Source organism: Mustela putorius, unplaced genomic scaffold (genome assembly GCF_011764305.1).
Source record: "Mustela putorius furo isolate JIRA1106 unplaced genomic scaffold, ASM1176430v1.1 tig00000743_pilon_pilon_pilon, whole genome shotgun sequence".
Classification (NCBI taxonomy): domain Eukaryota; kingdom Metazoa; phylum Chordata; class Mammalia; order Carnivora; family Mustelidae; genus Mustela; species Mustela putorius.
Window position 1 is genome coordinate 6,218,239 of NW_025421464.1, and position 14,217 is coordinate 6,232,455.

Sequence of the window (14,217 nt, forward strand, 5' to 3'; positions counted from 1 at the left end):
GGAGCCCAACTCAGGGTTTGGATCTCATGAGCCTGAGATCATGACCTGAGCCGAAACCAAGTTGGATGCTCAACCAACTAGGCCACTCAGGCAGTCACTTAGGGGAATTTTTTTTTTTTTAAAGATTTTATTTATTTATTTGACAGACAGAGATCACAAGTAGGCAGAGAGGCAGGCAGAGAGAGAGGAGGAAGCAGGCTTCCCACTGAGCAGAGAGCCCGATGCTGGGCTCAATCCCAGGACCCTGGGATCATGACCTGAGCCGAAGGCAAAGGCTTTAACCCACTGAGCCACCCAGGTGCCCCGGGAATTTTTAAAAAAATGCAAACTGATGGACCACAAATCCTGAGCTGAGGCAGCATTTTATATAAATTCCCCCAAGTGATTCTGACAAAAGCTGTCCAATTTTAAACATTGGTCTAAGGAGAAGGGAAACTAACATTTACTAAATGATAATATGTGTCAGGCAAGGAAACATTCAAAGGGAATATAGGTACTATTGTTAGTGAGAGAAGAAAACTACAGTTTATATAATATTTTCTTTTCTTTCTTTCTTTTTTTAGGCTCCAACATGGGGCTTGAACTCACAACCCTAGATCAAGACTGGGATGCTCCACCAACTGAGCTACCCAAGTGCCCCTGTTTACAATATTCTCTATGCACCCACACTATTCCTAGATTATTACATATAAGGGTTGTAAACTCAAATGCCTTCAGCAATCAGGGTTCAACATATATAAATTTAAGAGGACAGAAAGCATAGTTCCCATCTTAAAAAGAGGTGGGCATCACTTAGCTTAACAATTGTTATCCATGTAGAAATTCATGTAGAAATTCTAACCTTGTATTGCCATAGTCCTTGATTTTTGAAAGAGATTTTCTTTCCTTTTTTTTCCCCCCCAACATGGGGCTTAAACTCATGACCCTGATATCAAGACCTGAGCTGAGATCAAGTCAGACACTTAAATGAGCCAACCAGGTACCCCTTGAGAGAGATTTTATATTAAAGGTCTTTATATATAAATTAGAAGTGAATGAAATAAAAATAAAGAACACTCTATATAAGCAAAACAAAACATCTGCAGCCCATGAGTAGGAGGACAACTATCCAAACTAGGACTCTTCTGGAGTGAAAGGAGGTGCTATAATAATTATGCTAAGACAACAACCAAAAAACCTAGATAATCCAGGCAAACCAAAATTTATGCTCATTATACCCCAGGGCCACTAATGTGGTGCTTCTGCAGAGCACAGAAGACAATTCTTGAGTTCCCTTCAAAGTTTACTTTGCTGGACATGTTTAACTTGCAGGTAAGGAGCCATGATATACATACGCACATAAATACACACAGGAAGAAAGATAAATACAAATACAAATACAAATGCTAAATACAAAAGTGTGTGTAGGGGCGCCTGGGTGGCTCAGTGGTTTAGGCCTCTGCCTTCGGCTCAGGTCATGGTCTCGGGGTCCTGGGATCGAGCCCCACATCAGGCTCTCCGCTCAGCGGGGAGCCTGCTTCCCCCCCTCTCTCTGCCTGCCTCTCTGCCTACTTGTGATCTCTATCAAATAAAATAAATAAAAATCTTAAAAAAAAAAAAGTGTGTGTAACAGAAGAACCACCCAGTTAGAGAAGACTTTATGACTGAAGAAAAATCTCATATTATCTACAAAGAGTGGAAGGAACCGTGATGACCTAATCCACCTCCCCACCTCTTTTTTTTAACCAAAGAGAAAACTCAAGTACTAGCTGGATTAAATGGCTCAATGTTGGGAAAGTAAGAAATTGAGAACAAGAGGAATAAGCCATTTCATAAATACAGAAATAGCTAAATAAATTGCTGAGAAAAAAATCCAGAATGCATGTAGGTAGCCTGTAAGTGGCTATAAAACTATAAAAGATTTTCTGTTCTATTTATATAGAACTGAAACTACAGTTGTTATGTATCACCCCATCTTTAGTAAATAGCAGTTATTAAAATTGTGGTAGTAAATTAATTTACCCTGACCTTCTGCTTTCCATAATTCTTTACTAGGCTTAGTCCAATGTTCGGTTCTTTATAATTCTTTTATTAAAACCTCTTATGGCCATCTCCACCAGTGCATTTACTTGACAGTATATATAGTTGGTCACAGTCTTTAACAGCTCAGTTTTGCACATCATGAAAGATCATAGGGTGATTCTGCATTACAGCATTTTAAATCACGGTAGAGACTGAAACCTAGAAGTCTTGACCCTGAGTCTTATAATGCTGAGAACTTGCTTAAAACATTATTTTTTCCTTAGAGGTTTTGCTGCTAACCTTTAAAAATCTTAGCTATTTACTTATAAGTGCAGTACCTTTCTGTCAAAGAGTTTTGAAATATATGGCTTAAAGTAGTGCTCTTTTATTCCTTTTGCTTCTACGAGAAGTCCGTCATGCAGTTCACACAGTACAGCAATGATGCAGGGAGGCTCTTCAGAAGCCCGAAAGGCAGCAGTATGGAAATCAGATGGTAAACCTAGTTTGACAGGATATGAAAAGCAAAAGGAAATGGTTAAAAGAATGGTTAAAACTTTTTCTAAATACTGATGACTAGTTTTCAAAAGTAAATAAGGTCTTACCTTTAAATGATGGATTCAGCAAGTCATGTCTATTTGGGCATATAATGGCATTGGCAAAAATCAGATCCAAGCAACACAGAAGTAAATGGTAAGAATTTACTAAGTCATCTCCAATCATACGAAAATTACCTTTATAAGAAAAAAAAAACCACAAAGACCAGAAACCTTTTATGTCAAATAATACTAAGTTCCCACAGCAGAAATGTAAAACCATTGAAAGTATCACCTTACCCTTAGTATAAACAAAAAGTGTCCAACAGAAATTAAAGAGATCCTTAACACTGCAAGGAATCCTCCTAGAAAAGAAAAAATGTACTTTTTAACTAACTTGCTAAATATCACTCCACATGGTCATTTAAATTGAAGCAGCAAATATAAATAACAAATAGTAAAGTCAAATTATATGTAAAATTCTATTCACAAAGGACAACCTATGGTTCATTAAGTGGACTTAATATTTCTAATCTGCATAAAATAATCAGACCATAAAAAATAAGTGAAAATATTACCCTGAATTTCCAGATATGGTAATTATAAAGGGATTAAAAATTTTTTTATAAAAAAAAATTTTTTTACAAATGGATACTTCTGTTAAAAAGCAGCCTTTCAAAAATGCAAATTTCCAAAGTTTATAGCATAATTTTTTTTTAATGTCAATTATATAACAATTAAGAGTCTTACCTTTGCTTCCTGCTTCGTGGTAACTTTGGTGGCTCTTCATATGGATTTTGAAATATATCTAAAAAAATTGGCTCAAATTTTTTGAAAATGACAGTAGACACCTCAAAATTTCTTTCTAGCCTTTCTATACGTTCACGAAATTCTTGAGGCAGGTTTGACATGTCCATCCATTTCTTCATTTTACTAAAAAACTGTATTAAACTAAACAAAAAAAGCAACTTTATTTTTTTAAAAGTTCAACTTTAAAGTGAGTCCATATAAAGGACAAGTTAACATTTTATTTATGTCTATGAATCTTAAGAATTTTGATTAAAGAAAAAAAATCTTTACTTAAAAGCATAAATTTATTAAAAAAAAAAAAAAAGGCAACCGAAAAACCTTATTCCCAAGCGCTCTGAAATTCCTCTGGCGTCCAGAATCACTATGGGAATATAGATATTGAATTAGTGGTCATTACATAAATGTATTCTATCCATGAAGTAACGGTACCTATCTACTTCTTTAATTTCCTACAGCACCCAGACAATAGTTTGTATATATATTAAAGTAACGTGAACAGATTGAGTTCATGAAATTAGTTTGAAGACAAACAGAATCTCCCAAGTAGTGGATTGTGGAAATTGATCACAAAGCACCAGACAGTTATAGTTTAGGAATAAAATTCAAGTGTTTGTGTTCCAATATGTGGTTCCACCATCAAATATAAATGAAGAAGGTAGTACATACCCAGAAAATTACTCAATAGATTATTAGCCCACCTATCTGACTTATTCAATCATGGGTATATTTTTTATGTCCTTTTATGTCCATATGTTAGTATGGTTTTAGATTGAAAATTTGTAGCATTCATTTAAGTATCTAGTGCTATATACAGAATTTTTAAGATTTCATTTTTAAGTAATGTCTATATCCAACATGGAGCTTGAATTTACAAACCTGAGATCAAGAATCACATGCTTTACTGACTGAACTAGCCAGGTTCAGTAATAAAGACTGAACCAGTACCAGAATGATACCTTCATTTTTTTTTTTTAAAGACTTTATTTATTTGACAGAGAGAGAGCACAAGTAAGCAGAGCAGCAGCCAGAAAGAGAGAGAAGCAGGCTCTCTGCTAGGCAGGGAGCCTGATACAGTGCTCAATCCTAGGACCCTGGAATCATGACCCGAGCCGAAGGCAGCTGCTTGACCAACTGAGCCATCCAGGCGCCCCAGAATGATACCTTTTTTTTTTTTTTAAAAGATTTTATTTATTTATTTGACAGACAGAGATCACAAGTAGGCAGAGAGGCAGGCAGAGAGAGAGAGAGAGAGAGGGAAGCAGGCTCCCTGCTGAGCAGAGAGCCCGATGCGGGACTCGATCCCAGGACCCTGAGATCATGACCTGAGCCGAAGGCAGCGGCTTAACCCACTGAGCCACCCAGGCGCCCCAGAATGATACCTTTTTAAAAGAGGTGAGGGAATGGGGGGGCCTGGGTGGCTCAGTGGGTTAAAGCCTCTGCCTTTGGCTTGGGCTCTGGTCTCAGGGTCCTGAGATCGAGCCCTGCGTCAGACTCTCTGCTCAGCGGGGAGCCTGCTTTCTCCTCTCTCTCTGCCTGCTTCTCTGCCTACTTGTGATCTCCATCTGTCAAATGAGTAAATAAAATCTTTAAAAAAAAAAAAGGTGGGATGCCTGGGTGGCTCAGTTGGTTAAGCAGCTGCCTTCGGCTCAGGTCATGATCCCAGCGTCCTGGGATCGAGTCCCACATCGGGCTCCTTGCTCCGCAGGGAGCCTGCTTCTCCCTCTGACTCTGCCTTCCACTCTGTCTGCCTGTGCTCGCTCTCACTCTCTCTCTCTTACAAATAAATAAATAAAATCTTTAAAAAAAAAAAAAAGGTGATGAAAGACATCATCAGTTAATTATCCATAGGTATTCAAACTCCAGATATGCAGACTGAAATCTGAGAATCTGAGTCTCTTTAAAAGATTCTTAGCACGGGGTGCCTGGGTGGCTCAGTGGGTTGAGGCCTCTGCCTTCAGCTCAGGTCATGATCCCAGGGTCCTGGGATCGAGCCCCGCATCGGGCTGTCTGCTTGGCAGGGAGCCTGCTTCCTCCTCTCTCTCTGCCTGCCTCTCCGTCTACTTGTGATTTCTCTGTCAAATAAATAAATAAAATCTTAAAAAAAAAAAAAGATTCTTAGCAATAATAGCAACAGTTTTTTTTTTTTTTCCTGGATTACTAAATATTGATTTTGGGTAACAAGTTAGAGTCCTTTATAGGAGACTGTTTTGGAGGCAGGGATGCTCAGCATGTTTAATTCTTTCTTTTGTTCAAGGAATTCCCCAATTTTGAGTCTTGCTGTCTACTAGATAGATCAGCTTCACTGAAGTTAGGGTGAAGGCATAAAACCTGAGGTTTTTGATATATGTTTGTGATTTTGAAACTGGAGTTGAAATACACAGAACTGAGCAAGTGATAAATTCTTATAGCAGGATCATCAGCAATATTCAGCTATTAGGGACAAACACAGTGGCAATGTCCAGAAATGGCACTGCCAGCCATGTAAGTTGTGTCCTTGTTAGATGAATTATTGTGATATGCTTTTTGGCTCTACCCAGTCTCATTTTATTCCTGGACATTTTCCAACTCTGCTTTCTCAAGTCATCCTAAAGACTCTGTCTAAAGACTAGTTAGCTAGTCAGTAGTTGGTATCTGTTTTTTTATAAACAAGATGCTTGACTAATATATAAATCCATTGTATTTATTGTTATTCCTAGTATGGCTGTTCTAACCTGGAACAAAGCACATCAGAATGTTTGGATACAAATAAACTTATAGCATTATTATTACTTAAGCTAGGAGTATGATTTTTTAAAGTAAAATAAGAAGCAAAGTAAACTTCACAGTTTTCAAAACAATTCTGTTTGTTGGAATTCTGTTGTAAAGAATACATTACTCTAGGGCACCTGGGTGGCTCATCAGTTAAGTGTCTGCCTTTGGCTCAGGTCATGATCCCAGGGTCCTGGGATCGAGCCCCAAGTTGGGATCGGAACCTAGTGGACAGCATGCTCCTCCCTCTCCTTCTGCCCTCCCCTCACCACTTGTGCTCTCTCGCTATCTCAAATAGATTAAATCTTAAAAAAAAAAAAAAATCATACTCCAAAAAGCATATGAAATGAAACTCCACATCACTGGCCTTTTGGGAAGTATTAGATAACATTTCATGCCCACTAGAATGGCCTTAAAGAAAAGACATATAATAACAAGTATTGGCAAGGATATGGGTAAAATGGAACCCTCAAACTCTGCTGGTGGGAATGTAAACTTGTGTAGTCACTTTGGAAAACAATCTGACAGTACATCAAAAGATTAAACATAGGGGCACCTGGGTGGCTCAGTGGGCTAAGCCGCTGCCTTCGGCTCAGGTCATGATCTCAGGGTCCTGGGATCGAGTCCCACATCGGGCTCTCTGCTCAGCAGGGAGCCTGCTTCCCTCTCTCTCTCTCTGCCTGCCTCTCTGTCTACTTGTGATCTCTGTCTGTCAAATAAACAAATAAAATCTTAAAAAAAAAAAAAAAGATTAAACATAGTGTTCTCATAGGACCTAATAATTCCATTCATACATATATACTCAAAAGAAATGAAAACATGTCTACACAAAAACTTATACACAAATGTTCATAGCAGCATTATTCATAATGGCCAAAAGGTGGAAACAACTCAAGTATCTATCAACTAATAAGCAGATAAACAAAATGTGGTATATATGCAATGGAATATTATTCAGCCATAAAAAGGAATGAAGTACTGATAAATGCCAAGGGCTAGGAGGGAGAAGGAAGCTTTTGTTTAATTGTTATGAGGTTTCACTTTGGGAAGCTGAAAAAATTCTGCAAATGGATGGTGGTGATGACTGCACAACAATGTAAATGTATTTAATGCCACTGAACTGTACACTTAAAGTTGGTTAGATGGTAAATTTTATGTATATATATATATATTGTTTAAAGATTCATTTTTTAGAGAGAGAGAGAGAGAGAGAGCGAGCAGGTAGGAGGAGGGGCAGGAGAAGGAGAGAAGCAAACTTACTGCTGACAGGAGGCCAAATCCCACAACCCAGAGACCATGACCTGAGCCAAATTCAAGAGGCAGATGCCCAACTGACTAGCCACCCAGGTGCCCCAATGTTATGTATATTTTATCTCACACACACCCTTTAATAAATGTAGAGTATGGATCGTAAATATGGGGTGTATGTCCCAATAGCAGCATACTACTGAATTTCAATGGTACTCAAAACAAAAAAGAAAATTACTTTGTAAAAATTTAGTATCACCAGTGCTCCAGTTAAAATGTATGAAAAATAATTTTTCATGAAATATTCATTCAGGTTCTATTATAATATGAAAATAATAAATGAATGGATGTCATCTTGATTTAAACCCTAAGTAACTGAAAAACTTAGGGAAAATGTGGAAAAATTACTTCTCAATACTTAAAACAATGAGATGCAGACAACTTCTTTACTAAATTAAAAGTTCAAATTGCACAACAGACACTACTTTTTTTTTCAAGATTTACTTATTTGAGAGAGAGAGAGAGCAGGAGAGGGGAAGGGTCAGAAGCAGACTCCCTGCCAAGTGGGGAGCCCAACACTGGGCTGGATCCGGGGACTCCAGGATCATGACCTGAATCGAAACGCTGTCGATTAACCAACTGAGCCACCCAGGCACCCTCAAATACTACTTTTTAATATTACACTTAATACATTTATTTTAATATTACACTTTTAAATATTACACTTAATAGTAAAATAAACTTTTATTTGAAACTTTTTAAAAAGACTTTATTTATTTGTCAGAGAGAGAGCCTGAACAAAAAGGGAGAGTGGCAGGCTGAGCAAGCAGAGAGAGAAACAGGTTCCCTGCTGAGAAAAGACCTGGATGCAGTACTCAACCTGACACTAAGAGAGGCACTTAACCGATTGAGCCACCCAGATGTCCCAGTTGAAACTTATTTTTAAGTTGGAAGTTGTTTGTTTTTTTCACAAACTGAAGCTGAATATAAATACAGTTCAAAACAGACATACTAATATTATGGGTAGATACATATGTAATGCAGTATGGATTTGGGATACTCTGCTACCTACTAGGTATAAAACCTTTGAGAAGTAATTTAAGCTCTAGGTGACTAGGTTTCCTTATCTATAAAATGAGATTTATTTCATGGGATTAACTGTGAGGATTAAATGGATAAAGACATACAAACCCTTAGCACATATTAAATGCCTAGCTCACAGGTAAATACTCAAAAAAACCCTGCTAGTATTACATGTACATCTATAATCTGCACTTAATGTATTTTGCAGTATGATTTATTAGCAATATTTGGTATTTTTCCCTATCTATAAAGATCTTAAATAATCATTTAAAATTATACTTAAAATTGAAATTTCATAAACAGTCCAAATTTTAAATCAATGAAAATAATAACATCACTTGTAATTCTTTTTTGTTGGAATGAACATGATGATACTCTATGCTCTTCTAGTTGTTAAGAATCTGACACCTAAAAAAAATTTGTATCACTCTACATTTAAAAAATGGGGGACCTTTGACCCATCCCTACACTTTTAGGAATTTATCTGAAATACATTTCACAATAATCTGTCTGTAATCACAAAGAACTGGATACAATCTAAATGGTCATCAGTAAAGGGTTGGCTAGATATATGAAATATCCTTATATCTTAAGTCCTAAAGTGAGGAAGAGCTACTTATGGTGATATGGAAGAATTACCAGAATATAAAGTAAGAAAAGCAACAACAGGGGCACCTGGGTGGCTCAGTTGTTAAGCACCTGCCTTCAGCTCAGGTCATGATCTTAGGGTTCTGGGATTGAGCTCCGTGTCAGGTTCCTGTCTGTTTCTCCCTCTCCTACTCCCCTGCTTGTGCTCCCTCTTTTGCTGTCTCTCTCTCTGTCAAATAAATAAATAAAATCTTTAAAGGAAAAAAAAAAAAAAAGAAAAGCAACAATACTTATATGATCTCATTATGTTTTAAAAAAAACTAAAACACTGAAAAACAGAATTTTTGGATGATTTGAAAGTTTGTGAACCTTTTTAAAAATTTTGGTAGAGGTATGTATAATATAAAATTTACTATTTTAACCATGCTTAAGTGTACAGTTAAGTGGTATTAAGTATATTCCCATTGTGTAATCATCACCATCTATTTCCAGAATATTTCATTATTTGAAATTTTTATCATATGCTCCAAATTTTAAGTTACTCTTTTTTTGTTCTGTTTCCCCAACAACCTAGTATTATAAAGATTTTTAAAATTTTATATGGTCAATGATGAGAAGCTCAGATAGAAAAAAGTCAGATTATTTTATACTGCAGTGAAGAGGGAGGTTTTACTCAATTAAAAAAAGTACTTCAACTCCCATCAATCTTAATTATACTTTCATTTTATTTTTATCATAAATGACAAAAATTGAGGTCTACTGAAGTTGTTTTTTTTGGGTATCTACTGAAGTTTTAAAAATTGTCTTGAATGTATTATTTTTCCACTTATGCAAACTAAAATTGTTCTGAGAAAAAAAAATTTTTTTAATTTAGCATAAACTGAAACTTAATTGCTCTTCCTCGACAGGTCTTTTAAAGTTTGTTTGTCTTCCATGCTGGAAACCCAGGAAAGCAAATGGACAACAACCTCGAATAGTTTTGTCATGGGTGAAAAACCCAGAAACAGAGAACATTACCATCTATCCAAATCTGGATCCTTCCATTTCTTTTGTTTTGTATCAAGCAAATATTTCCATATGGTTAATGCCAGGGCAAGGAAAAGCTATAGCTAAGACCTACTGATTGCTTACTTGTTGCACAGTAAAAAATATTAACTCTACAGTAGAAAAACTATAGGACAACACACTGAGCAGATAATCAAAATTAACACAAGCAAAGCACAAGGATATTGTGCCTCCAGATGTGATACAGCGAGGGCACAAAACTATTTATGTAGTTTTCTATCTGGGGTGTATAACCTGTTACTAATCAGAAGAAAACATAAGACAAATCCAAAATGAGGAGCAATCTATTAAAAAGGGGTTGGAGTGTTTATGGAGTACATTCTTGCTGTGCAAATATTCCTGATTAAAGGAAACTAAACAGATACAGTAAGTGAATGTAGTACTAATCCTTGATTGGAATATTCTTTTAAAAAATTGCTATCAAGATTATTATTGGATCGGACGCCTGGGTGGCTCAGTTGGTTGGACGACTGCCTTCGGCTCAGGTCATGATCCCGGAGTCCCAGGATCGAGTCCCACATCAGGCTCCCAGCTCCATGGGGAGTCTGCTTCGCTCTCTGACCTTCTCCTCGCTCATGCTCTCTCTCACTGTCTCTCTCTCAAATAAATAGATAAAATCTTTAAAAAAAAAAAAAGATTATTATTGGATCAACTAATAAAACTAGAATAGAGGTGACAGATTAAATTATTATATCAATGTTAACTCTGCTGAAGTTGGTAACTGTGGTAGTTATCCAAATACACAATGAAGTATTTAGCAGTAAAGGGTTATAATGCATGCTACTTACGTTGAGATGATTGAGGAAAAAATATTTGAGAAAGATCAAATGACAAAGCAAATAGAGAAAAGTGTCAATAAGAGTTGAATTTGGGTCAAGGGTATATGGGTGTTAGGTGCTTTCCTTATTTTGCAGCTTTTCTAAAAGCTTGGAATTGTTTCCAAATCTTAAAAAAATAATGGAAAAATTACAGATTAAAAAAATCGTATAAATTCCTCTGGCTGAAGTCAGAATTTGAGGAAGAAAGGCAATGGAAGAATATGAGAATTGGAAAAGGATACCTATAGGACAACAAACTTTAAACGGAATAGAGTTGCAGAAATTAAATTCTAAAAGTAAATTTTAGACTTATAAGTGTTTGAAAAATCAAGTGATTTACCTTAGTTTAGCCGAACGCAGTATTCTGGTAAGTGATACACAATTTCCTTCCATGATACCTTTCCCAACAGTGGGAATAATGCTTTTGCGGCATGCAACATACAATGAACATGCCAACCAGTGTATAACTTCTCCCTGGCAGGCAAAAGACAAACAGCAAAATGAATACATTATGTTAAATTGCTTGAGTTCTAAAACCAGAAAGGATTTTAGAACTATCTGGTCTTATTTTCGTTATGTATATAACAGGCCAGAGCAGTGAAGATATTTGCCCAAGGTCACACAAAGCTTAGTTTTACAGAAATGAGTATAAAACTCCTTATTTTCAGTCCTGTGTAAGATGATATATCAGCATTAATCTAAAAAATAGATCTCTCATCTACACCCCAAATCTGATATTATTTGAAGGAGTGCTCTTAAAATTTTTCAGCCTCAGCATTAGCTTACTTGATTTGAAAACACCAGTCATGGCCTTGATGATGCTCAAGTTCCTTTCCACCACTTCAGATTTATGTCTCCTTTTTTTTTTTTTAAAGATTTTATTTATTTATTTGTCAGAGAGATAGAGAGAGTAGAGGCAGGCAGAGGCAGAGGGAGAAGCGGGCGCCCTGTGGAGCAAGGAGCCGATGTGGGACTCGATCCCCATCCCGGGATGCTGGGATCATGACCTGAGCTGAGGGCAGCCACTTAACCAATTGACCCACCCAGGCATTCCTCCTTTTGTTTTTTCTAAGATTTTGTTTATTAATTTGACAGAGAAAGACACAGTGAGAGAGGGAACACAGCAGGGGGAGTGGAAGAAGCAGGCAGGTAGCCACTTGGGGCTCAACCCCAGAAACCCCAGGATCATGACCTGAGCCAAAGGCAAATGCCCAACGACTGAGCCACCCAGGTGCCCTTTATGCTTCTTTTTTAACCAGTATGGCAGGGAAAGGAAAGAACAGAGTAGAAAGATGGTATGCAAGTCACATATAAAAAGTTCTTATCTATCTTGTACAATATAAAAAGACCACCATTTTTGTGAGGTAAAAATCTGGGGAATTATCTACCCAATCTTTAAAACAGTAAGTAAGGGGCACCTGGGTGGCTCAGTGGGTTAAAAAAGTAAGCCTCTCCACTGTAGTAGATACCTCAGTTTACAATGGTATAAAAAGGTGACATTGGGAAATTCAACACTTAATTGTCTGCTTTAGACTTGAGATATCTCCAAGCTAAAATTACTTCATGACTTTACCACTGAACTACATATGTAATTTAAGGATTAAAAATTAGACACAGATCTTATAGCACAGTTCTGCAGAGCCTCTTTAAGACCAGTCTCTAAAAGAATAAAAACATTGAAAGATTTCTTGTAATAATCCAAAAGGGAGGACAGGAATGGATGGCCAATAGAATTAAAACCCAATGTTAAAAAAACAAAAACAAAACCCAAAAAACCAAAAAGAAAACCCCAGTGTTATACACTAATGTATAGAGAAGTCTTATTTGCTCAAGGTATTAAACGAGGCATGTAAGCCTGTGGCTGAATACTTTTAGAAGTCTTGATTAACAAATTTGGGGGAATAGTATCCAGTATTTCAAACACTGGATACAGGTTACTAGATGAAAACACCACTAAGAGAGAAAACTTAAGTACCAGTATTTTTGCTTTTTCTCCCTAAAAAAAAAAAAGTCAACTATATTACTTATTTTAATTCTTTGATGTTAGACTTTAGAAATATAAAGATGGTTTCTGACCTCATGTAATTCCAAATCTAGAGTGAAGAAAAGGAACAAATAATGGTTATCTTTAATTGGTGAGATGTATGCTATAAGAACTGAAGATAAAGTGTGAGAGAATATACAATAGAGTAACAGATTTTGAGGAGGTCAGAGAATTCAGAAGAAGACTTAAAACTCGTAAGTGGTGAATCATCAAAATATAAGGGGTGAGAGGGAAAGGCAAGGGGGGAAATATAAGTGGGGGCTTGTCAGGTATATTGACAGGGATAGGAGCTGGGGAGAGGATTTCTTTCATTTGTTTTTTTAAAAGATTTTATTTATTTATTTATTTATTTGTCAGAGAGTGATAGAGAGAGAGAGTGAGCACGCACATGCAAGCAGAGTGGCAGACAGAGGTGGAAAGAAAAGCAGGCTCCTTGTCAAGCAAGAAGCCTGATGTGGCACTCAGTCCCAGGACCCTGGGATCATGACCTGAGCTGAAGGCAGAGGCTTAACCGGCTGAGCCACCCAGGCAATCTCTGGGGAAAGGGTTAGGGAAAAGAGTAGATATGGGGCATCTGGGTGGCTCAGTGGGTTAAATCCTCTGACTTCAGCTCAGGTCATGATTCCAGGATCCTGGGATGGAGCCCAGGATGGGGTTCTCTGCTCGGTGGGGAGCCTGCTTCCCTTCCTCTCTCTCTGCCTACTTGTGATCTCTGCCTGTCAAATAAATAAAATCTTAAAAAAAAAAAAGAAAAAAGTAGGGGCACCTGGGTGGCTCAGTGGGTTGGGCCACTGCCTTCGGCTCAGGTCGTGATCTCGGGGTCCTGGGACTGAGTCCCGCATCGGGCTCTCTGTTCAGCGGGGAGCCTGCTTCCTCCTCTCTCTCTCTGCCTGCCTCTCTGCCTACTTGTGATCTCTCTCTGTCAAATAAATAAATAAAATCTTAAAAAAAAAAAAAAGTAGATATATGAAAATACGTACTCCAAGAGCCTTTCACCAAAAACAAACAAAAGAAAAAAAAGAGGAAGAAGAAAATAAAAGATTTGGGACAAAATAACAGTCCCCAAATCTTAATTCATACATCTGTGCTTTCTGAATCAAACATTTAAGGTGTCCTGATCAACTTCATCTTGTTCACTTAGCTCTTCAGACTTATTTCTTCAATCTGCCTGTTGTAGGGAGTGAGGGAAAGGTTTCCAGACAGAGGCAATGGCATGGAGAAAACACGTAAGTGGGAAGAAACTTGGTATATTCAAGAATTTGAGGGGCACCTGGGTGGG

At 37.3% G+C, this 14,217-nt stretch overlaps 1 protein-coding gene across 2 annotated transcripts in view; it reads right to left on the minus strand.

Moving 5' to 3' along the window:
• The window catches only part of RBL1 (RB transcriptional corepressor like 1), a 76,544-nt gene that overhangs the window by 59,555 nt on the left and 2,772 nt on the right, over nt 1-14,217 (minus strand). For both annotated transcript variants that reach the window (XM_045084180.1, XM_045084179.1), the window contains exons 2-6: nt 11,235-11,368; nt 3,285-3,485; nt 2,835-2,899; nt 2,604-2,732; nt 2,340-2,500 (exon numbers count right to left, since the gene is read on the minus strand). In XM_045084180.1, the coding sequence (XP_044940115.1) occupies nt 2,340-2,500; nt 2,604-2,732; nt 2,835-2,899; nt 3,285-3,485; nt 11,235-11,368 (690 nt within the window). The remainder of the gene's footprint in view (nt 1-2,339; nt 2,501-2,603; nt 2,733-2,834; nt 2,900-3,284; nt 3,486-11,234; nt 11,369-14,217) is intronic.